This window comes from Monodon monoceros, unplaced genomic scaffold (assembly GCF_005190385.1).
Source record: "Monodon monoceros isolate NGI ecotype Baffin Bay Population unplaced genomic scaffold, NGI_Narwhal_1 Super_Scaffold_22, whole genome shotgun sequence".
Classification (NCBI taxonomy): domain Eukaryota; kingdom Metazoa; phylum Chordata; class Mammalia; order Artiodactyla; family Monodontidae; genus Monodon; species Monodon monoceros.
This window is the reverse complement of record NW_021703779.1, coordinates 40,936,120-40,961,457: the sequence shown is the minus strand read 5'-3', so window position 1 is coordinate 40,961,457 and position 25,338 is coordinate 40,936,120. Positions and strand designations below refer to the sequence as shown.

Genomic DNA, 25,338 nt, shown 5'->3' with positions numbered 1-25,338 from the left:
GAGGCCTGCTGCTGAGAGAGTGAGAGCAGAGAGTCTTTGGAAGTTTAACTGAGGAAGCCAGAGGTGAGAGAATGGAGGGGGCTCCATATGGAGTCTAGTGCCAGGTGAGGGCATCAGATGAGCCATTCTCTGGGCTGTTTGACACATTTTTGGGTGGGCCCCCCCCCATCACCTGTAGGGCGTTTTATACTTCACCAGGATTCTTTGGGAGATATGGAAGATGTTCGTTATTCCTCATTTCCACTAACTGTAAATGAAATTTAGGTTTGAGAACCGCCTAGAAAACTGTGTTCTTTCACCTAACGAAAATGATCTGTGGATATTTAAATGCACACATTCCCACGACACTCTTGCTTGCAGGTGTTTGCAGGGTTATTTCACTCCATTTCCATAGCAGCCCTCACTGGACAGCTAGTTATGTAATTACACAAACCTTCAGCTGAACAAAACTTTTGTCAATCCTGTCATCTGGAATTCAAGGGTGTGGGATAGTTTTGTCGTCAGCATAGAACATTCCTTAAGCTTCCATCTGGAAATCCCTCTCCACTGGGTTTTACTACGTCCTTGTTTCTGAGTGACCTTTCCTGGGGTACTATTTGTCTGGGCTTGTGAGTTTCATCATGGAATGGGACAATATCCAGTCTTGTTTTCTCCTGTCAGTGAATTGTGGCCCTGCTTCCCACTGCGAGGGGTCAGAGTGGGCCACGCCGGAGCTTCCATCTGGGGGTTCCTCTGTGCTGCTGGGGAGGGAGGGGCTTGGCTCCATTTGCAGAATTCCCCGCACATGCAGTTGTTCTGTATTCCTCTGTGTCCCCGTGTGGCTCCTAACCTCGAAACAGCAAAATACGTGCCAGGAGAGTCTTCTCCTGAACATTGGGAGCTGAGGAGCCCTGGGAGAGAGATTTTGACAGAGATGAACAAAAACATTACTTAGCACATGTATGAACAGGAGAAATGGAACGTGCTAAAACAGGGAACATGATGTCATCTGTTGTTAAGAAAACCATCATGGAGCAGATGGAGTTTCAGGACTTTCAGAACTACTAATGGGGAGGAGGAAATTGGGGAGTTTGGAGTGAGCTTTAGAATTATGCTCTGCCCGAGTCAAGGATGTTTATTGAACTGTACATTTGCTCCCTGCCTCATTCCGGTGAGGGATGGAGGCAACAATCAAGAGGACTTGCGTGCTTGCCTGTTAAAAAAGTCGGAGCCCTGATTAAGTGGAGTCACACTGTGGAGAGTGGAGAAGCCGACGTCACTGAGAAACAATGCAGAAAACAAGCATGTGCTTGTCACTCTTACGTGCCCAGAGATGGGCCAGAACCCACGGGTCCTCCCTAGGTCAGTGCATTTAACAGGCGTTGATCTAGCACCTCCTAAGAGGTCAGCAGCGCAAGCAAGGGCGCCAGGAAGAGGAGGAGATCACTGCTCTTCGGTGGTTTCTCACGTAGATGGGGATCCCTGGCCCCGACACGGGAGAATCTACCCCAAACTCGGGCAGCGAGACTGAGTGGGGGCCACATGGCTGTCAGGGAGGCAGGCTCAGCATCCCACACCAAGGAGACCCTGTCGTGTAGAGGCTGAAGGACCGCAAATGCACTTTGAAGGGAGATGGGAAGTAGGAGAGAAAGAACCGTTTACGTGGAGCGGCTTGGAAGCATATGTTTTCCATTCAAGGACGAAGCTCCCAGTGTTTGACGGCCGTGCAGCGGGGGCCCCTTGCTTTGCTTGTTAAACCATCGGAGGGTAAAAGGTTGTGCCTGACTTTACGCTGCTTCCTGACACTCTCCCCATAGTCTCATAGTTTCAAGTGGCTGCCACTTAGCCTGCTTTGCTCAGCCTTGTCTGTTCTGCTACCACCGCTGCCTAGCATGAGATGCCCCACCAGTCCTCTTCCCGACGGGGTGATTTTCATATTTTTTATGTGGGTAGAACCAGTCTAGGGACAGCATAAATCCTAACTCTGCTTCCAAGCAGCTGGACAGCCACAGGCAAATTCCATGGGTTCTCTCAGGTTTTCTTCTCTGTGACCCGAGTGTTTGTGCCCTTCATAGGGAAGGGGTGAGGATCAAATGAGACCTTCTGTGACGTTCCTGGCAGACGTATAATAGATGCTCGAGAAAACGTCCCCTCCCTCTCTGTCCCTCGCTTCATCCACCTGAGGGCTTCCTTCCCATCAGGGTGTTTCTGTGGGGACAGGAAGGAAATCCTAATTATGGCTTATCCTCTTCCCTGAATTGCTGACTAGGACAAAGAGTAGTTCAACTGTAAACCAGGTGGGTTTACGGTGGTTTGTACAGGGCAGGAGGCTGCCTCCACCCCCGGAAGACCTTCCCAAAGAAGAGAGGACCTGAAACCTATTTGTAGGTTTGCCCAGGGACCTTACTCCTTCCTACCTTTGTGGGTTGGGAAGCCGAAAATTGGAGCTGATCTCCCTTTCTTCCCTTTTGTCACATTTTGTCCCCAAGCTGTCAGGCATTTAAAATCAGAACTGCTTTCTGGTGTTTGAAGCGCTGGTTCAGCAACAGCCTTACATTGACTAGCACTCTACAGTTTGCATCCAGTTATCATGCTAGAGGCTCAAGGCAGGCAAGTTTTATGATCCCTCTTTTCAGATGAGGAGCTGAGGTTGGGGTTGGCTTCAGCCCAGGAAAATAGTGGTCTTCCATTTGTTGTTGATGTTCGTGGTGTTTGTTGCACGTTTCAGAACCAAGAGCCGCTGAGAGAGGAAGACTCTGATTTCATCCTGACCGAGGGCGACCTCACCTTGACCTACGGGGACAGCACAGTGACTGCGAACGGCTCCTCAAGCTCCCACGCAGCCCCCACGAGCGCCGAGGAGGTGCTGGAACGAGACCTGGGAATGGGAGAGCAGAAGGTTTCCAGCCGGGGCACCCGCCTGGTGTTTCCCCTGGAGGATAACGCGTGACTCTCCGCCCCGAGCCCTGAGTGACGGGGTAGGCCCACTGGCGGGGTGAGGATGGCTGCGAGCTTGACGTGGGGCCTTGACTGAATGGAACTAAACACTTCTATTTTATTGGGGTCTGAAGGTATCTTCACATTTAAAATTTTACCCAAGACGCAGCTAGTGGGGCTAAAGTGTCTCTAAATCAAGACAAATGCAGACCTATTCCCACTTTGTTCACATAGTAGTGCGCTGTTCAGAGTTAAACAAACAAACAAACTAATAGCATGCTTTAATGCTCTCTTCATTCATTCATCTGCGGATCTGAACAAGATGTGGCAGGGTGAAGAACTCCTGGGGGTTCTTCCCAGGAGAGGCTTCATATCCAGACACAGAGACGCAGGTCTAGCTGGTTGTAGGAATAGCAAGGGGGGGAACAGGCTAGAAAAAGACCGTGAAGGAAGGCGGTTGAGATTGGACCTCCAAGGATTGTGAGAAGCTGGTGTTAAACGGGCCAGAAAACATGAAAAAGCAATTTGAGTGGAGGCTCCAGCAGCGAGGCTGCGTGACTGCACCCTCCTATCAGGATTCCTGCCCTTTTTGGCTACCTGTGTTTCCTCTAGACTGAAGGTTGGAAAATATGTCCATGAACATTTCAACATGGGGGAACGAATTCCAATTCCTTCTCTGGAAATCTCTATAAAGAAGAAGTTACTGAAATGTTTGAAACCAAAGGCAAAAGAGTGTTATACTGTTGTTTTTAATTAATCTGAGGACAGGAGAAACTGTTTAGAAACTGATGGTGATATCACTGCAAAAATCAGTCAGTTCTTGAAGGCTCCCATATGAGCTGACTGCCTGGAAAACGATTAATAGGACTGGGTTCTATTGTGGGTTTAGAAATAACACCACAATTTGTGGGGTGCCATTTTATCTAGGGAAGAGAAGGCAGTAAGAAGCCTAAGAGGGAACAAGCTAGTATTCGGAGGGAAGAAATCTCACTGCAAACAAAACTAACTGCAAAGAAAATACAAGATAGTATTCTTACGACTGAGTAGAATTCCAAACTTTGAGCTAATAAATACATGAGATTTCAGTGGCCAAATGGGGAATCAGAGGCAAGTCAATGAAAAGTTCAGCATTATTCACCTTGATGGAAGGTTCTGTCTACTATAAACAGATTAAGAATCCAGATGTCTTGACATTGAATGCCATGTAGAGAAGGGCCATTTTCTTGGTATCTGGGGAGGCTTGCACCAGCTTAATGTGTAAGTGTGCTTTAAAATTTAGGTTTTTAGTTTGGGTTCTTTGTGGATGAGCTGTTCCACCTGCCCGCACCTGCAGTAGGTGAAATACTGAGAGAACTCTTGGAAACCAAGTTTGAGATTCTCCCCATGTCTCTATGCTTCAGTGCTAGTATATTTGAAAACCCAGTTTCTAAAAAATGCTTTCATAAAATGTGGGCATTTTTCTTATTATGGCAGACAAAATAGTGGCCCAGTTCAGTCTAGGACACCCATAATGAAGTCAGTCATTTAATCTTCTTGACTCGCATTTTTAATGGTTAATTTTTAAATAAGACATTACTTGATACTTTGTTTTTGAATTGATAACTTGTGCAAACCAGGAAAATTTTATTATTAGGTTAAGCCATATGAAATTGCTGACATTCAACCATTTAAAAAAAATAGGGCAATTTCATATGGTTCAATATAATATAATTGAATCATTTTTATTCCCCTCTTTCCTTCGTATCTACACTAAAGTCCATTTTGATTTTATGGTCATCCATGGGCTTTGTCCTCTTCACTGCAAACATTTTATTCTAACCTACTTAAATATAAGTAAATGGAGATTTGCTAAGGCTAAAAGTTAGCTAGGTTTGTAATTATGTGGTTGGATTTTTTATTCAGTGGATCAGAGTGAATCACTGACCTGTCGTCCTAATTTTGGTTTGTAAGATGTGGAGATTAATCCTGACCTTACCAGGGGTCATGGGAAGTGAGTCCACTCATCAACGTGCTTCCACCTCTCAGAAGCATCATGCCTGTGCTGAGTGGCAAAAAAGTAGGCCTGAAATCACCTCACTCAAGGCTGAGTGTCTGTTGCCAGTCTGGCAGAAATCAGATCAAAACTGCTAAGTAATGGTGCATCCAGCTGAAGAAAAGTTCCCCTGAGAGAGTAATCCCAGGTCATCTTATAAACATGCTTGTTCTGGGTTAGGGGGATGACAGTTCAGTAGTCGAATGCTCTAGAGCACAGGTTCTCAACCCTGGCTGCACATTAGGATTACCTGGCCAGTTTTTAAAACTATTGATGCTAGGGCCCTACCCTCAGAGATTCAGATTCAGTAGGTTTGGGGTGGGGCCTGTCTGCCATGCTTTGTTCTAGATCCTCAAGGATTCTAATACACAGCTAGGGTTGAGAGCCTCTTGTCTAGAACTTGCAGTGGACCCTATTTGGAACCTTAAAGAATGGCCTAGCAATGAACGTTTTATTTTAGTTGTTAGTCATGTGGAACAAACAGTTGTTGATCGGTAATACAGACTGGGCAGCTGTGAGAGTTTCATGCTAATCTTTGCAGAAGTCAAGAATGTACCTCTTAAAGTGCAACCTAGGGCTTCCCTGGTGGTGCAGTGGTTGAGAGTCCGCCTGCCGATGCAGGGGACACGGGTTCATGTCCCGGTCCGGGAAGATCCCACATGCCCTGGAGCGGCTGGGCCCGTGAGCCATGGCCGCTGAGCCTGCGCGTCTGGAGCCTGTGCTCCGCAACGGGAGAGGCCACAACAGTGAGAGGCCCGCATACCACACACACACACAAAAGTGCAACCTAAAAGGTCACTTTTGAAAACCTTAGAGCGTGAGAAGGAGAGATGGGCGACTTGAGTGTATGTTTGGGGGGGGGGATTAAAAACCTGTCATGTTTGCCCCCATCTGTGGGAAAAAAGGGGTTTTGTCTTAACTGAGCTGCAGACTAATCAAATGTGAAGGTTTCTGAGATGGTATCTTTGCAGTTTAACCTGAGATTATATTAATAGTCCCCATTGCAGTCAAGTGAACTTTCTTTCTCTTCACACTTTGCTTGTCCCCATGCCTGCATCCACGATGGACTCCTCAGGGTAAGGATGGGCCCATTTATTGCCTGAGCAGAGGCCCCGTATTAAGTGGAAAGTTGTGATCACTTTGCTGTCACGTGGGGGTGGTGTCGGTAGCAGGTAATTAAGGAGATGCAAACTTTTGTATAGCACCGACACAGGAAAGACAAAAACGCCTGCAATTCCTTTTCATACTCTTTTTGGGGACTACAAGGAGAACTGAACTAAAGAAGGAAATTTGGTATTTCTTCCTAGGAAACAGGTATAGGAAGGGCATATGTGATTAAGTGGACTCTGACCATCAGGACTCAGAGTGACCAGACAAAGCATTGATGCCCTGCAGCCCAAAATCACGCTGCGGCATCAAATGTTTCATCAAGCAAACAGCAAGGCGCTCTTTACGCCGTGTTCTCTAGACCTGAAAATGTCCTTCATGGTTCAGTTGACAAAATCTCTTTAGAAAACCTGAAAGAATGTTATCTCAGCTATCCGCGAACATTTCAGTCTCGGGCAAAGAAGTAATGGTTCTTTCCAAAACAGAAGTCTGTTTCACGCACACACCTCCCACCCCCCATCATAGCTCTCCCTTTCTATGTCCAGAGTGGAAGTTAATGTTATCATGTCAGCTATTTAATGTGAACAAAATGATTGCTAAATGTAGAAACACCGCTGATGCGCTCAGGGGAGGTTGCTGGCAGGGCAAACAAGCAACTCATCAGAGGGGAAAATCATCCGCTTGGAAACCTACCTTGGTACCCATTGCGAGTTCTAAGAGGTAGATCAGAAAGCTGATTTTCCCATCTGCTATAAAATGCAATCTGGACTGAGAGCATCTGGAAAGTCAGCTTTCTGATTCAGTAAGTATATGACTCCTTATTCCACTTCAGAAATGGGACACTTGACAGGTTTCGTGCCTGCTTTTTGATGTTGCTTCTGTAGGTGAATTAGTGTAGGAGCTAGTCTGTCAAATACAGTAGACTGGTATCATTGAATTCTGATCTCTTCTGTTGTTTTTTTAAATGAGAATCTGGCTCACCAGTGTCAATTGCTGCGTTCTGATACAGTAAATTGAGGGCATCTAGTGGCCAAGAGTTAGAGTTTAGAAACGACCCACCTAAATGCTGCTTTCACCATGTGGATACCTCAAAAGACCTTCCCTCTTTCTAAAACCTAATAAGAACAATCTACAGAGAAATATTCTGGAAACCAATGCTAGTGTCTAACGAGGAAAAGCAAGTAGACTCTTTGACAATCCTTTCAAAACGAGACCTAGAAATAAACCATTTTTTTCCAGTTCCAAGTTTCATAAGCAGAGTTTTTATAAATTAACAAACCCATCTTGTCAGCCAGTGCTAGCAGAAATTGTAAAGAGCAAAACCAAAGTTTTTGATGTCAGTTTTATTTCTGTAAGCAGGGTATAGTCTAACCATGGCCCACATGGCGCACACAGGCAGCCAGTTTTCTGCTACATGAACCTTGGAAAAGATGAGAAGGAAGGGCTGCCTGTTCTGCTGCCCTTTGTAAAGATGTGTACCAGACATGAGAGTGCTCGGGAGAGGGAGAGGTTACCTTCTCATCCTGATGGCCACCTTTTCAAATGGGTTCACAGAACTGCCACATGTCATGGTCAGCTCAACTCTTGGCCAGTGGAAAATTATCTGGGCCTGTATGTGTTGGGGGAACTCAGGTGGAAAAGGACTTGGAAACAGCATGAAGAACTCTACATCTGCTGTCTAAAGCACTTCAAAAAAGTTAAGATCCCAGTGTTACTGGGTGAGTATCTAGCTGCATGGACATTTGGGGGTTGACTTTAGTTGTGATTATTCCAGCTTTGGGCTTTGGAGAAGCAGTGGGATGATTTTCAGTCATGCGGGTGTTAAGTCTATGGATTTGGAATTTGTCCCTGAAATCACTCATTCGAAGTATGACTTCATGGTAGGGTCACCTCCTAGGTTTTTAATTTTTTACATAAAATACATCTGGTACTTCTTACTTAGGAAGTTTTACTATGTCTATTAAAATGATTAAATGGGAAGGCCACCAAGATTCATTTAATAGCTGAAAAGCAGTTTTTTAAATAGAATAGGATGAATTTAATTATGGGCTGCTGTGACCTTCTGGGGAATTTTTTTATAGAGAGCTTACATACTGTAATTGGGGAAATTTTTGTCTTTTACTTCCATTCAACAGTAGCAAACTGGTGGCTTTATAAAATTAACATAGGATGTTATATAAACATGTTATATAAAATAATATTAAAGTATGTCTAACTGTGAAAAAGTGAAGACTTGGAGTTATCAGCAACCTTTATGTGCAATAAGAAAAACTGGAGTTAGGCCCCCAAAGTGCTCCCTTTCCCTAGCATTTTACTTAATGTTTGCCTTTGTGTATATGTTTAGATTGATATTATAAAGCTAGCTACATGTTTTCCTGCCCTTTACTGATATTTAACACATTTTTCTCAAAGCTTTTTTTTTTAACAAAACTCAAAATAAAAAGATTAACTGGGTGAGCTCATCTTGCTTTGTATTTCTAAAAGTATTGTCCGTTAGTAGAAGAATGCAGTATGATCCTGTTCTTAGTCTGTTTCTTTCCCTCACAGAGAGGTTCTGTTCTGGGTGGAAGCTATTCCTCTCCAACTTCATTTAGAACAGAGATTGACAAATTACGGCAGCCCCTGGACCAAATCCAGCCTACTGCTTGTTTTTGTAAATAAAGTTTTATTGGCACACACTCCACTCACTCATTTGCATACTGTCTGTGACTGCTTTCACGCAGAGCTGAGGAGTTGTAACAGCAGTGAACAACTAGCTGCTCATAAAGCCTGAGCTATTAACTATCAGGGTCTTTACAGAAAAGTTTTTTGCTGACCCCTAATCGAGATGCTTGAAAATTTTTAGTTTTAAAATTAGATCTAAAAATCGCAGCAACAGATTTTTTTTTAGATGTTAAAAATGTGCCTTAGGATTAAAAGAAACACTTTAAACCTGGTCTCTGCCTGTGACTTCTCCTGGCCTGCAATCATCTTTAACAGGCTTTGAGTGTTGGCTAGTTGCTAAGATTATTGAGCTCGCTATAGTTTCCTTCATAGTCTTTGTGTTCTTTTGTATGTAGACTAGCTTTTCCCTAAACCATGCAATTGAACTACATCATAACAGAGCAAAACCAAATCTTGTCATTAACAGTGACTCCAGAGTCATTTAATAATATAATTTACAAAAACATCAGATAGAACAATTTAAAAGCAAAAATTTCTTTCAGTTCATTAGGGTTCTCCCACCCCAGGGAGAGAAATTACTTTTTAAAACTCCATTCAAGGGTCGGGGTGAGGGGAGCTATTTGAATTAGAGCTGGATGAGTCAGATTTTAAAAAATACCACCCAGACCTTTTATTTAATATTAAGTAATTTAATCAAGATACACGGGACTGCACTTGAACCTTATTCACATTGATGTTTTGTCCAGACACCTGCTGATGGGAAATGGTACCAAATCACGTCTCTTCTTTGTTCTGAGAACGCCTTGTTGACATGGCTCCAGCAGAGGCAGGGTCAGGCTGGGAACTAAAGCTCTTCCTATTTTATTGCCATAATTATCCACATTGCACTGTCACTTCCTTACTGGAAACTTCATTTCAACCAATGTGTCAGTCATTATTTAACAGCTCATAATATTCCTGCTCCGCAGAATAGCACAGCAGTTGGTACCAAGTCAAGCCCCAGTCTCTGACAGTGATAGACTGCCTCCACAGCATGGCTTCTCCAATGCTGGGACAACGTGCTGAGTGGCCTGGTTCGTGGTGACTGACCTGGAAGGGAAGGAACAAAGGATGTTTGAACTTCAGAACACAGAAATCCACGGAAAGCCTGTTGAACCTTGATGACATAAGGCCTCTTAAATATGAAACCTATACTCTTCCCTACCTAAGCTGCGTTATCCAATGCTGTAGACCCATACAGAATCAGTATCTATCATTTCTGCTTGTGACCCAAGAGGTGTTTGGTGAGGATAAAGATGGGGGCACCTCTCTTAGTGTGACTGTGCTTTCTGCAGCTGCTGCTGTGGGGCGCCTGTTGAGAAGAAAACTTTCTGAGACCTGCTGAGTAGAGTGGGGTAAGGGCTGGGACTGAAGCTGTACCTTTAGGCACCGACCATATAACCATCCACCTTTCACTTGTGTACTGGTTCATATGTGCGAAATAAATCATGCCAACAACGATCAGCTGTTCTGTAAAACTGAGGCTGTATATAAGCAACGAGTCCAGCTTCCTACCTCTGTGGGATCTGGGCTTTTTCCATCTTCCATTAAAACACATTGCTGCATCACTTTATGGGAGCGGCAAAGGGTGAACTGACGATGTTCATGCTAGTTCTGCCACCAGTTTCTGGCTTTCTTGTGATCCTTCCTCTGATCCCGGATATGTGCCAAATTTGACATCATTTTCTAATGTAGTAAAACTTGATAGAACTACTGATGCAGCAGAGTTTGGGTAAGGAGCACTTTCAAGGTGATTAAAAATGTGCAATAAAGATTCACATTAAGCATTAGACAAGAACTGATTTCATAAATGCCTTGAGGCCTGTCTCATGACCTTTAGCATTCTGTTAGTACTGGTTATTTACATAAAGAAAGAGCCAGCATGTCAAATTTCAGTTGAATTTAGTTTAATAAAAACCAGTTTCCAGACAGGCTGACTGTGGTTCCAGGTAAGGTAGAATAGATGCATTGCTCCTTATTCCTCCCACAAAGTGTAACTAAAATTCCCAAATATATTTATAAGATGAAGATAAGACTCTGAAGGATAGGAAAAACAAGCTGGACTGACTAGGGACCTTGGGAGTTGAGGAACAACACAGGTGTGAGTTGCCTGGGTTTTCTTTTTGCCTCCTCAATATCCTAGGACGGGTGCTGAAGAATCCAGCAGGCCAGAAATACCAATGGCCATAGACCATAAAAGCCCCATGAAAAGCCTGTTATCTCTAGCCAAAGGGCAGGGAAAGGGTCAGCCTAGAAAGAACCCAAGCACCTCAAAAAAAAAATCCCCCCTCCTGTCAGCAGAGGCCTAGGGGAAGCCAGGGCTTCTGGACTACCACCCCCACCTGGCAATAACCAGGTGATGCACCCCTTCTTCTACCAGCACATTGTCAGTGGAGGCCTGCTAAAATAAATAAAATTCAGAGATTTATAATATATGTTCAAATGTATGCCAAAGGTTTAGGATACAATAAAAAAAAATCACTTGTCAAACCAAGAACCAGGGAGATTTTGACTTGAATGAGAGAAGACACCTGACAGATGCCAACACTGAAACAACACAGATACTGAAATTATCCAAGAAGGATTTTAAGCTACCATCGTAAAAATACTTCAATTAGCAGTTACACACTTGAAGCAAAAAAAAAAATTCCTGGCAAAGAAATATAATACAAAAACGAAAGAGGAACCAAATGGAAAATTTAGAACTGTAAAATACAATAACCAAAATTTTAAAAGCTCACTGGATGGGCCAAATTGCAGAATACAGATGACAGTAAAGAATTAGTGAGTCTGAAAATATAACTATAGAAATTACCCAATCTGAACAAAAGAGAGAAAGTAGAGTGAAAAAAAGATGAACAGGGCATCAGGGACCTGTGGTACTACAATAAATGATCTAGTGTTCATTTTTTTAAAATCAGAGTTCCAGAAAGAGGGGATAGCGATTGAGGCTGAAAAAGTACTTGAATAAATACGGCTAAAAATTTCCCACATTTGGCAGAAGACCTACAGATTCAAGAGGTTGGGTGAACCCCAACAAAACCCCAAAGAAATCTACACCAAGATACAGCATAATCAAATTTCGGGAAAGTAAAGACAAATAAAAAATCTTGAAAGCAACTAGAGAGAAATGATGCATTACTTATGGAAATAATGATTTGAATGTCTGTCAGTGGATTTCATATCTGAAACCATGGAGGCTAGAAGGAAGTGGCATGACATTTTTCAAGAGCTGAAAGAAAATAACTGTCAACTCAGACTTCTATATTCCATGATAATATCCTTCAGGAATGAATGTGAAATAAAGACATTCTCAGATGAAGGAAACTAAGAGAATTTATTGCCAATAGAACTGCTGTAAAAGAACTGCTAAAGGAAGTTTTTCCAGCAGAAAAGAAAGGATAAAAGAAGGAAACTTGAAACATCATGAAGAATGAACAGAAAGGATAAAATAGAAGTAAATTTAATAGACTATTCTCTTGAGTTTAAAAAATTATGTTTGACAGTTGAGGCAAAAATTATAACATTGTATGATGTAGTTCTCAATATACAGAGAGAAAATATTATAAGAGAATTACAAAGGGCACAGGATAATGGAACCTAAATGGACATAAAGTTTCTAATGGACATAAAGTTTCTACACTTCACTTGAGGTGGTAGTAAAATGTTGAGACCAGTAGGTTGTGATTAGTTACATACGTGTAACCTAAAGAAGCCACTTTTTTGTGCAGCAAAGAAAACCATAAACAAAACGAGAAGACAGCCAACAGAATGGAAGAAAATATTCGCTAATGATGCAACCAACAAGGGATTAATTTCCAAAATATACAAACAGCTCATACAGCTCAATATCAAAAAAAAAAAACCCAATCAAAAAAGGGGCTGAAGATCTAAATGGACATTTCTCCAAAGAAGACATACAGTGGCCAACAGGCACATGAAAAAATGTTCAACATTGCTAATTATTAGAGAAATGCAAATCAAAACTACAATGAGGTATCACCTCACTCTGGTCAGAATGGCCATCATCAAAAAGTCTACAAATAATAAATGCTGGAGAGGGTGTGGAGGAAAAGGAACCCTCCTACCCTGTTGGTAGGAATGTAAATTGGTACAGCGACTACGTGGAACAGTAGGGAGGTTCCTTAAAAAACTAAAAATAGAACTACCATATGACCCAGCAATTCCACTACTGGGCATATACCCAGAGAAAACCATAATTCAAAAAGACACATGCACCCCAATGTTCATTGTAGCACTATTTACAATAGCCAGGACATGGAAGCAACCTAAATGTCCATCGACAGAGGAATGCATAAATAAGATGTGGTACATATATACAATGGAATATTACTCAGCCATAAAAAGAAATGAAATTTGAGCTATTTGTAGTGAGGTGGATGGACCTAGAGTCTGTACAGAGTGAAGTAAGTCAGAAAGAGAAAAACAAAATACTGTATGCTAACACGTATATATGGAATCTAAAAAGAAAAAAAAATGGTTCTGAAGAACACACGGGCAGGACAGGAATAAAGACACAGACGTAGAGAATGGACTTGAGGACATGGGGAGGGGGCAGGGTAAGCTGGGACGAAGTGAGAGAGTGGCATGGACTTATATACACTACCAAATGTAAAATAGCTACTGGGAAGCAGTCGCATAGCACAGGGAGATCAGCTGGGTGCTTTGTGACCACTTAGAGGGGTGGGATAGGGAGGGTGGGAGGGAGACGCAAGAGGGAGGAGATATGGGGATATATGTATATATATATAGCTGATTCACTTTGTTATAAAGCAGAAACTAACACACCATTGTAAAGCAATTATACTCCAATAAAGATGTTTAAAAAATCTACGTAAACCGACATCTAACCTCATTATTTATGGTGAAAGACTGAATACTTCCCCCTTAAGATCAGGAAGAACACAAAGGTGTCTGCACTTACCATTCTTATTCAACATAGTGCTAGAAGTTCTAGCCAATGAAATAAGGCAAGAAAAAGAAAAGCCATATTGATTGGAAAGAAAGAAAGAAAACAGTCCTTATTTGTGTTTATATGATTATGTACATAGAAAATCCCAAGGAATACAAAACAAACTCCTAGAACTAATAAGTGAATTCAGCAGATTTGCAGGTACAAGATCAATATTTAAAAATCAACTTTATATATACTAGAAATGAACATCTTAAAACCAAATTTAAAAACTCATGCTATTTATGATCACTCAAATTAAATACTTAGGTATAAATCTAACAAAACAATAAAGGACCTGTATGCCAAAAACTACAAAACACCAATAAAAGAAATCAAACAATCTAAATCAATAGAGAGAAATAACTATGTTCATGGATTGGAAGACTCAAGTAAAGATGTCATTTTTTTCCCCAAATTGATTTATAGTTTTAACAATATTCCTACCAAATTCTATCAAAGCTTATTCTAAAACTTATATGGAAAGGCAAAAAAACTAGAATAGCTAAAACCTTTCTGGAAAAGAATAGAGTAGGAATAGTCACTCTATTCAATATTAAGCTACATCTAACGACATTAATCACAACAGTGTGATACTGGTGAGGGACAGGCAGTTCTTAGACATGACATCAAATGCACAATCTACAAAAGAAAAAATGATAAATCGGATTTCATCAAAATTTTAAAACTTCTGCTCTGCCAAAGATCTTGTTAGGATGAAAAGACAAGATACAGTCTGAGAGAAAATATCTGCAACCACATATCTGACAAAGGGCTTTTATCTAGAATATACCAATCACTCTCAAAATTCAAGAGTAAAAACCAATCCAGTTAGTAAATGGGCAAAACACCTGAACCAACATTTCACCAAAGAGGAGATATGGATGGTAAATAAGCACACAAAAAGATGTTCAACATCACTAGCCACTAGGAAAATGCAAATGAGTACAATAACATACCACTTCATACCTATTAGGACAGCTAAGATACAACATAGCAACAATACCAAATGCTGGCAAGGCTGCACAGAAATTTCTCTCTCATACATTGCTGGTGGGAATGTAAAATGGTACAGCCACCCTGAAAAACAGTTTGGTAGTTTCTTATAAAACTAAACATAATATACCACACAAACCAGCAATTCCACTCCTGGGCATTCATCTCAGAGAAATGAAATTTTACATCCACACAAAAACCTATACCCAAATATGCATTGCAGCTTTATTTGTAATAGTCCAAAACTGGAAACAATCCAAATGCCCTTCAAATGCGTTAATGGTTAAACAAATTGTGGTACATCCATACCATGGAAAACTACTCAGCAATGAAAAGGAATGAATTATTGATACATGCAACAACCTGGATGGATATCCAGAGAATTACGCTCAATGAAAACAGACAATCTCAAAAGGTTATATATTGTATGATTCCATTTGTATAACAGTCTTGAAATAACACAATTACAGAGATGGGGTACAGATTAGTGTTTGCCAGGGAAAGGGGTGGGATGAGGTAGGGTATGTGACTATAAAGGGATAGCACAAGAGTTTCTTTTTGCTGATGGAACAGTTCTGTATCTTGATTGTGGTGATGTTTACATATATGTGATAAAATCACACAGATCTGTGCACACACATACACACAAAATGAGTGCACGTAAAAACTTAAAAACTGAATAAGGCCTGTAGATTGTACCAATGTCAATTTCATGGTGTTGATATTGATCTATGTGTAAGATGTGTAACATGTTACCTTTGGGAGAAGCTGGGTGAAGGGTACACTGGACCTCTTTGTACTATTTTTGCAACCTCCCATGAGTCTATAGTTATTTCAAAATAAAAAGTTTTCCTCTGTCACTCTTTCTTTGTACAATGCATTCAGCTCTCCATTTGGGTCATTTTAAAGACTGAGAACACTTGGCAGTAACTCAGGGTGGCTTTCTGTCAAAAACTAACCAAGTGCTAAATGTTGCCTGATCGTATCCCATGTCCTGACAGATGTTTATGGAGATACTATCAGCCCAACCTGTGGACCCATAAGCACTCTTTAAGTCCTTTTATTAAAAACCTTCTTTAAAAAATTTTTAAAAATCTACCTGAAAAGCTGCTTTTTGTAAGTCCAAATTTTCTTTTTATCAAATCACCCAGCAGTACAAGGTGGGAGAAGAGGAGAAACAGGTGCCCTCAAAGATCTATTACTGCCTCTGGGGTATTTGAAGAACAATTCTGAAGTCCTGCTAAGCCGGGCTGGGCCCAGGCAGCAACCCCACAAGGCCCTTTCTTCACATCAGAAATGGATTCCTGTTCTGGTTTGGTCTCAGTTCCTGAATGTCACCGCACCAGGGCAGGGATGCTCAAATACCTTCCAGTTCTCACTTCACCTCCAAGTAGACCCTACAAAAACTATCAGTTAATTTCCTCCCATTTTAATTACTTTTGGTTGTGTTTAAAACACTAACATGTCCATGAATTCTTAGTGTGATGATCCCCCAAATTCTTAAGCTCCTTAGATATAGGATTAAGAATTTAATTAACTCCAGACCCCACTCTTCTTAATACTATGGGGCCTAATTCATTTGGAGCAATGAAGTATTCAAGTTTGCATGCATAGTTTAAAATTGAACGCTCAGGTTATCAGCCAGCTACAGTTACCAAGTAGCCAGCTTTGCCCTTTTACAACTGCTAGATGTTTAACAATGTAGAAGTAAATTTTAAGCTACTAAACTTCTTGGTTAAAATTGTTTCCACTTGTCCAGCGTCTGGGGAGAATGACTACTGCCTGAACCACCTGTAATGGTGTAGACCCTTCTGGTCATTCTGAAGTCAAAACTATTTCAAGACCTATCCTGTATGATAATAGAGAATAGATAATTTTAAAAACTGTCTTGGTGCAATTAATTTCCAGAATTACAGAGATTTCTGTATATTGTTTTGTGAAGCATGTATAAAAGACTTTTTTTTAATATGTGGCATTGAAGTGTGAAGTCATTCCTTAATGGCTTAATTAATACTCAAATTAATTCACTTGCACTTTTAAAAAATGGATTGTTTACTTAAAGATTCAAAGTCATACTCCCATGAGTTGGGTGTATTTTATCTCCTTTGCTACAGTTCCCCTGAGTACTTAAATGACCAGCCGGGCCCTAATTGCAGCTGGTTGACCTACTAATAGCCTCATTGCCATCAAAGGGAAACGTCATTCCAGGCGGAATAACCCAGGAAGACACACTCTTAGCATTTTAATCAAACTTTTTTCAACGTTTGAAGCTGGGATGGGGGAGGAGGAAGAATCAACTTCCTGCCGGCTTTCAAGGTTGAGAACAGAAGATTCGGCCAAATGAACTTGCCTCTTTCAGTGGCCTTCCTGGCCGGTTTCAAGTCAGATACCGATCCCTGGGCGTCCCTGGTGGCTCTGCGAACCGGCATGGGCACCTCCCTCCCCTCCTTGAATTGCACTTGTAGATTTCTACTAGACCCTCTTTCCTTCCAGTTTTCTTGGTTTCACCTGTCCCTGCGCACACACTTGTGCCAGGTGAGGTGCCCCAGGTTCTCCACCAGAAGCCACTTCACAGATGCTAAAAGTTGGTGCAGGGACCTGGCATTTTGGCTGCCGGAGCTGAGGTTTCCGGGTATTCAGTGGGTCCCGTTATCATGGGGGGATTACTTTCCAGCCTATTGTAACAGCCTTCCTCTCGGACCCGCTGCAGAACAAATGGGCCGAGGACAGGCATTAGCCTCCTTTTCAAGGGCGACGTGTTTTTTGTGTGTGGGGGGTCATCTCCCAATATCCTACTCTGGAACAGCCCCCTTGTGAGTGATGTTACCATCTAAGTTTATGTTAACCTTGGTTAAGCTTTCTTCACCTTCCTGTTTTCACCTCAAATTAGTGAAATGCAGTGCCAAGGAAAACGGAAATAACTGACAAAGTTTGTGACAATAGAGCCATTAAGTTGTCTTTTTTTTTTTTTAAGGGAGCTGCCTAGGGATAATGTTAAAATAATACTTGAAATACCAGAAATGTCAAAGTGCAAGCGTTCCCTCCCTGTGACTCTAAAGCAAAATGGAACAGGAAATATGGAGTTTGCTAATACAACCACACCCCCCAAATAGCCTAGAAGTGTACTTGAAGCAGCATACATGTTATAAATCATTTCCAGACTTTGAATCTGAAAAATTAAGTAGCAGTGGCAGGGGGCACCAGTATCTTTGCATTAGTCAATACTAGTTTCAGTCCTATTTAATACATGAAACAACTCTCCCTTTTGAAAACAGAGGCTGAGTTTAAAAGAAAAATAAGGGACTTCCCTGGCCGTCCAGTGGTTAAGACTTCGCCTTCCAATGCAGGGCGTGTGGGTTCGATCCCTGGTCCGGGAGCTAAGATCCCACGTGCCTTGCCGCCCAGAAACGAAAACATAAAACAGAAGCAATATTGTTACAAATTTAATAAAGACTTTAAAAATGGTCCACATTCAAAGAAATCTTTAAAAAAAAAACCCCACTAACAAACAAAACTCTTGCCTGGGGAGTAAAGGGGGAAACTAGGGGAGAAGCCACTTGCCTGACCCTGGGCAGCCCATGTCCAGAGTTGAGCTGCATCTCCATCCCTCCCTGCCTCCAGTGGGAGAAGAGGACTCACTTCTCTGCTCCGGAATTCAGAATAAAACCTCATTCCATGGGACTCATTAGTCAAGACCCAGAGTCAGCCAGTGCAAAAACGGAATGGCCATTACATTTCCCCAACAGAAGAGAATAAAATAATAACACGTTTCCAATTTTATCATACCCACCCCCAGCTAAAACTTTCCTAAATTTTTGAGCTCACTTCAGAACAAAAGGAATGCGCTCCAAACCAGTGTTAATAAAACTTGGAAAGACGTGAGTTTGGCTAGTTGACTTTTGTTTTTTCCTTTCATTGAGCTGCTCCAAGATACAATTTTAATTGGTGTACCTACTTGCTTTTGTGAGTAAAGTCGTTCCCAACTTAAATAAAGGAACGGAGTCAGTATTTTATAATATATATTTGACCGCCCACTTGTAGATGTTTGCCATCTACCAAGTGGGGTTGGCAGAGGTTACTGAGGGCACAGGGTTGGGAAGCTTGGACCTACCATTCAGGCAGCCCTTTGGCCTCTACAGGGGGCCAAATGGAGTGGGGGGGCACTAGGGCCACTCCCGATCAGCTTCAGGATTCACAGGTTAGGATGGCTAGTCAGGTTACAGAGTTTGTGTGTCACCCCAAGTCTAGCCCATCACTTCTGGTTCTCTCTCCCTGCGGAGCGAGGCACTGTGTCTGTGCCACCCTTTCCTAGCACTGTGCACAGTCTGGCAGGGATGAAATGGCCCCATGGCCAAGAGCAGGTTCACGTTCTCACAGGAAACTGGCGAGCCGTACACCAGTCTTCTCCTGGGCCTGTAGGATTGCCAGAGATTGCCATACTTAGGAGCAGGACATGGATTTTTCCTGAGCTCAGAATGATTTCTCCTTCTCTTTGACTGCTGAGAAATAAAAATAAATCTAAAAGGCATTCGATAATGCTGGGAGTTTTGTTGGTCTTCGGTAGGGCTGTGTGTTTATTTTTAGCCAACCATCTCCTTTTTGTAAAATAGTCTCCTTGGCAATTCCCAGCTGGGGGGATGGGGTGGGGGAGGGGAGTGCACAGAAAGGCAACAAAGTTTAACTTTTTTGTTGTTTGCAGAACCTGAAAAATGTATTGTTTTCCCTTCTCACATCCCTGTTAGCAATATCCTTTATTACAGGAAGAGACAGCATCTATTTTATTGCTTCTAAAATCTGTATATTTAACATACGCCAGCTCTAGGCTGTTTGAAAGGAAGTCCTATTTTTAAAACATTATCTTGGTTTTAGTATTTTTGGCTTACTGTTCCCATAAGCTCTCCGAGGCAGTAATGAGTCCTTTTTGGTAATGTCTGGTCTCAGTCATGGGGAAAGTGACCCTCAAAGCCCTGGGACATTTTTTCCTTGATGATCACTTGATCTGTATGTATGTCAGGACTGCTTCAGCCAGCCTCCCAGTTGTGCTGTTCCTAACTTTCCCCAGTTCATCATCTTTACAAAAGAACTCAGAGTCTCGAGTCCCCACCCGCTCCCCATAGTTTACAAATGCTTCTGTAATGTTCTACTTCAGCCTTTCAGTTAGGCTGCTTTCTGTTTCCAGCCTGCTGGTTACTGTGACCAAACCGTCTTAATCACACAAGATTAATCTGTCCAAGCTGGCCCTCTAAGCGATTGGATTTCACATTCTCACAACTCTCCCTGTGCCTTCGGGGCTCCTTCTAACACCTCTGCCTGAAGGTAACACTTAAAAGAAAGGGCTTCCATTCCACGAGTGAAAAACACAAGAGCTATTTGTAATGAGGTGGATAGACCTAGAGTCTGTCATACAGAGTGAAGTCAGAAAGAGAAAGACAAATACCATATGCTAACACATATATATGGAATTTAAGGGAAAAAAATGTCATGAAGAACCTAGGGGTAAGACAGGAATAAAGACACAGACCTACTAGAGAATGGACTTGAGGATACGGGGAGGGGGAAGGGTAAGCTGTGACAAAGCGAGAGAGTGGCATGGACATATATACACTACCAAATGTAAAATAGATAGCTAGTGGGAAGCAGCCGCATAGCACAGGGAGATCAGCTCGGTGCTTTGTGACCACCTGGAGGGGTGGGATAGGGAGGGTGGGAGGGAGGGAGACGCAAGAGGGAAGAGATATGGGGATATATGTATATGTATAACTGATTCACTTTGTTATAAAGCAGAAACTAACACACAATTGTAAAGCAATTATACTCTAATAAAGATGTAAAAAAAATAATGATGACAAAAAAAAAAAAAAAAAAAAGAAGAACACAAGTCTACCTCAGTGGCTATTTTTAGAATGTGACTCTACAGCCAAGCCCCCTGCTGCATCCATTTCAGGGGAGGAGAAATTTGCTCACTGTGGTCATCATTGAAGTCAAACGTGGTGGTCGTCTTCCACCGCCCCTTAACCCCCCAGATTTCAAAACATTCACTGCCAGCTGCCGTTCCAATGTCTTCTCAGCATCCAGTGGACTGACGGCCTCTGGCTTGGTGCCTGTGGGCTGGGGCAGAGCTGAAGGCTTCCCATTCCCATGCAGACATCACTGAGCTCAGCAACTTTGCTCCGACTGAAACTGCTTCCTGTTCAACTCCCCAGTAGTTCTCCACTTCCCTGTGTTCTTGAACTTGGGCCAGAGCTGTTTCTTAGTCCCTACTGTTCTTATTTTATACTGCACCTGAGTAGAAATGGTTCTTTCAATAGAGCAAGTTCCTCAGGTTCCATTACAAAGTGAGAGGATGAGGGGCCAGGCTTTTTTTAAGTTTCAGTCTTTTCTGTACTGTTTGGACTGAGGAATTTTAAGCCAGCTGCTTATAAATGTTTTTTAAAAGCATCACTCCCAATTATTTATATTACATTAATATTCATGGGAAACAAATCCCTGCCCAGACTAAAAAAGCCTCTTTGAAAATCCTCTGAATCCTGCCTCAACAACTGCAAATGGGCACTTCTGCCTTCCACCTCCCCGCCCCCACCAATAAAGAGGGCTCTCAGGAGTAGAGAGAAAACGTATAGAGTTCAACCTCATTTAAAATCAGCCTCAGTTCCCCACTGATAGTGTCCCGAAATAGCTGAAGTTCAAGTCACTAGGTACAATCCCCTGCAGCAGTAGCAGGAGAAGTTCAGCTTAATAAGAAGCTTGCTACAACCTGATGTCCTGTGTAAGTGTGGTTTTATAAAGGGATGATCACTTTGATTTCAAGATGTGTCCAGTCCTTCAAAAGAACCACAGAAGTGACACTTTGCAAACCCAGGTGCGTCGAAGAAGGACTAAGGAATGAATTTCATCTTGGCATCTGGTTATCACAACCTGAGGTGGGAGGCATTTATTCACCGCCTGAGATGAACTGTAGGGTCAGAGAGGGCCAGGGCGCTGGGAGAAAGGGTTTTCCACCTATCACACTAGCCATGCTGAAAAAATAAATAGATAAAATGCTTGTTGTTGAAAGTCTAGGAAGCGGACACTCCAAGAAACAGCTGGTGGGGGCAGATGTTGGTGCAACGTTGAACAACTTAACCTCTCAAAATGTAAAAAAGCCTGTATACCTTTTACTCTATACCATCACCCTACTACAGAAATTTTTCTTACAGATGTACTTACATGTATGCAAAAGATGCTATTAAAAATGCAGCAATGAAATGTTGGGACTAGGAACTGGTTAAATATGTTACAATACATTCCTACAATGAAATACTAGACAGTCACTGAAAAGAAGGTATAGGAACTTTTTGTCATTTTAGGTTTCATTAGTTTTATCTCTGTAACCTTTAAATCATACCTCACAAATTAGCTTTTGTCACAAGTGGATTTAGAGAAAGCAGAGGACTCGAGTTCACTATTTTCTGAAACACTGACACAAAAAAGGAAAGGGAAGAATTACTTAGAAAAGATTCTTCACAAAAGGCCCTCAGAAAAATCTCTAAACAAAAGTGAAATACTTAATCATTAAGTTTAATGCTAATTGGTAAAGGATTTTAAATCAATTCGCTGGCATTAAGTTTCTTGTTTAAGCCCACAAATCTTTCTCTAAACATTACTGACCCTTTGCCAAAGGATAAATGGATGAACTGAGCAGTACCTTATGACACAGCTAGCTGTGGGAACATTCTATAAAAAATGGAAAATAATTTTGTAAGAACATGATGGCAACAATCAGCAGCCAATATTCTCAGAGTTTCCAATTACCAAAAGCGTATACAATTTTAGTCTAGAAAAGTAAGTCAATTTTATAAAATTAAGCTTTTTAGATTGAAAAGCATGCCGCTTTAGGGAATTCCCCGGTGGTCCAGTGGTTAGGACTCTGCGCTTCCACTGCAGGGGGCCCAGGTTCGATCCTCGGTGGGGAAACTAAGATTCTGCAAGCCGTGCAGCCAAAAAAAAAAAAAAAAAAACAACCCCGTTTAACTGGCACAAAGATACTGAAAACTAGTCCCTAAAATTCTCACTAAACAATTTATAGAACGAAAAACATGCCCTTATAGTTATTAAATGTAGTCAGTATTGGGACTTTTCAAAAACAGGTGATAGGGCTTCCCTGGCGGCACAGTGTTTGGGAGTCCGCCTGCCAATGTAGGGGACACGGGTTCGAGCCCTGGTCTGGGAAGATCCCACATGCCGAGGAGCAATGAAGCCCGTGCACCACAACTACTGAGCCTGCGTTCTCGAGCCCACGAGCCACAACTACTGAAGCCCGCGGGCCTAGAGCTTGTGCTCCGCAACAAGAGAAGCCACCGCAACAAGAAGCCCGCGCACCTAACGAAAAGTAGACCCCCGCTCGCCGCAACTAGAGAAAGCCCGCGCGCAGCAACAAAGACCCAACTTAGCCAAAAATAAATAAATTTATTTATTTACTTATAAAAAAAAAAAACAGGTGATATACGTGCCCTCAGCTGCTGGCCAGGGACTGGTAGATGGGTGGCTGAGAGCGGTGAACGTGCCCCATGGCCATGTTCTCTCCATAGCACAACTTCAAGTACTTATCCAAGATAGTGATTACCTCATCATTTAGAATCTGGGACTTGCGAATTCGAATTCTCTCCACCATCTTCCTCAAAGGCACGGTTTTCATAAACTCATCTTTGCCATCATGTTTCTGGACTTTAAGTAGATGACAGCAGAAATCCAGTACAACAAAGTGCCCCTCGCTGTCACCTAAGAATTGTGGGAATGTGAATTGGTGCAGCCACTACGGAAGATGGGATGGAAGTGCCTCAAAAAGTTAAACATAGAGCCATCATATGATCTAGCAATTCCACTGCTGGGTATTTACCCAACGGAAATGAAAACACTAACTCAAAAAGATATCTGTACCCCCATGGTCACTGCAGCATTATTTACAATAGCCAAGATATGGAAATGCCCTATGTGTTCATCAGTGGATGAATGGATAAAGCAAATGTGGTATATACGTGTACAAGGGACTATTATTCAGCCATAAAAAAGAATGAAATATCACCACTTGTGACAACATGGATGGACCTTGAGGACATTATGCTAAGTGAAATAAGTCAGAAAGAGAAAGACAAATACTGTATGCTGTCACTTATATGTGGAATCTAGCCCTCCGCCTCCCACCCCAAAACCCATGAACTTGCAGATGCAAAGAACAGACTGGTAGTTGCCAGAGGCACTGGGTGAAGGGGTCAAAAGGTATAAAATCCCAGGTATAAAATAAATACGTCAGGGATATGTAATATACAGCATGGTGACTACAGTTAATAATGCTGTGTGTGTGTGTGTATTATTATTATTTTTTGGCCGTGCCACACGGCTTGTGGGATCTCAGTTCCTCAACCAGGGATCAAACCCGGGCCCTCAGCAGTGAGAGCACGGAGTCCTAACCACTGGACCGCCAGGGAATTCCCATATATTTTAAAGTTATTAAGAAAGTGGATCTTAAAATTTCTCATCATAAGGAAAAAAACTACATAACTTTGTGTGGTGATGGATAGTAACTAGACTAACTGTGGAGATCTACTGCAATATATACAAAGAGTGAACCATTATGTTGTACACCTGGAACTAATATAATGTTATGTCAGATCTCAATTTTTAAATTTTAAGGAATTAAAAATAAAAAGATTTAAGTACAAAAAGCCTACATACTTCTGTTTGAATTTGCATAAAATATTTCTAGACATATATCACAAGAAACGTAGTGGTTACTTCTATGAAGTGAGCCTGGCAGGTATTTTATATCCTCCTAAACTGTTGAACTCTTTTTTCGCCACGTGCTTATATTATTCCTAAAAAATTTTTAACACTAGTTTCAAAATAGAGAGCACCTGATTTTAATCCTCTGGCTGTGTTATCCTTAGCAATTACCCAACCTCTCTGAGCTTGTTTCACCATCCATACAATGGGGATACTATGTACGTCATAAAGCTAAGATGAGGACTAACTCGGACAACATGCACTAAGCTAGTAACACAGTACACAAAATAGGCACTCGATAAATGTCACACACACCCCCATTTAGTGCCAAGAAAACTCGTAAATCCTCTTAATTCAACCTCGTCTTCTTATTGGTAGAACACTAAAGCCAAAATGGTTTAGGGACTTGCCAAGGTCAATCATGTAGTAACCAGGAAAGCCAGGCTCTGATGCCTGGGTTCCTGTCCCCTAATATAAAAACTGATTTCATATGAGCCAAGGAATGACTCTGCTATTACTCTATGGCCACACCTCAGTTCGCAGGACCAGCCTCCTCGCCCGCTTCACTCACCACATTTGATGAGCCGTGATTTTTCCTAAACAGTAAATCCACCATCAACTGAGGGGGTCCTGCCTGGGAAGGCAGCCCCAAGGGGGAGCTCCAAGAATGTCTTGGTCAAAGGCAGCACTAACCTCACGAAGGGGCAATAATAATTTGGATGTGGATGTGTTTTTTAAAATTGCTCGCGCCTTACTGCATCCCTGCCACTCAAGTACCTATCTATATGTACACACACACACACACACACACACACACACACACACACACACACACACACACACACACACACAC

At 42.0% G+C, this 25,338-nt stretch overlaps 2 protein-coding genes across 4 annotated transcripts in view; one reads left to right on the top strand and one right to left on the bottom strand.

Annotated features, from left to right (window-relative positions):
* The window catches only part of SLC9A7 (solute carrier family 9 member A7), a 146,008-nt gene extending 141,629 nt beyond the window's left edge, over positions 1-4,379 (top strand). Inside the window, exon 17 of the mRNA XM_029240614.1 lies at positions 2,708-4,379. Within this exon, the coding sequence (XP_029096447.1) occupies positions 2,708-2,929 (222 nt within the window). The 3' untranslated portion in view covers positions 2,930-4,379. The remainder of the gene's footprint in view (positions 1-2,707) is intronic.
* The window catches only part of CHST7 (carbohydrate sulfotransferase 7), a 70,911-nt gene that overhangs the window by 37,401 nt on the left and 8,172 nt on the right, over positions 1-25,338 (bottom strand). The window contains exon 2 of one of the 3 annotated variants that reach the window (XM_029240615.1): positions 9,173-9,808. The exons of 1 other annotated variant lie outside the window; for it this stretch is intronic. The gene's annotated coding sequence lies outside the window, so the exon portion shown is untranslated. Of the gene's footprint in view, positions 1-9,172; positions 9,809-18,082; positions 18,120-25,338 lie in introns of those variants that run through there. One more of the 3 variants, XM_029240616.1, reaches the window with a different exon arrangement.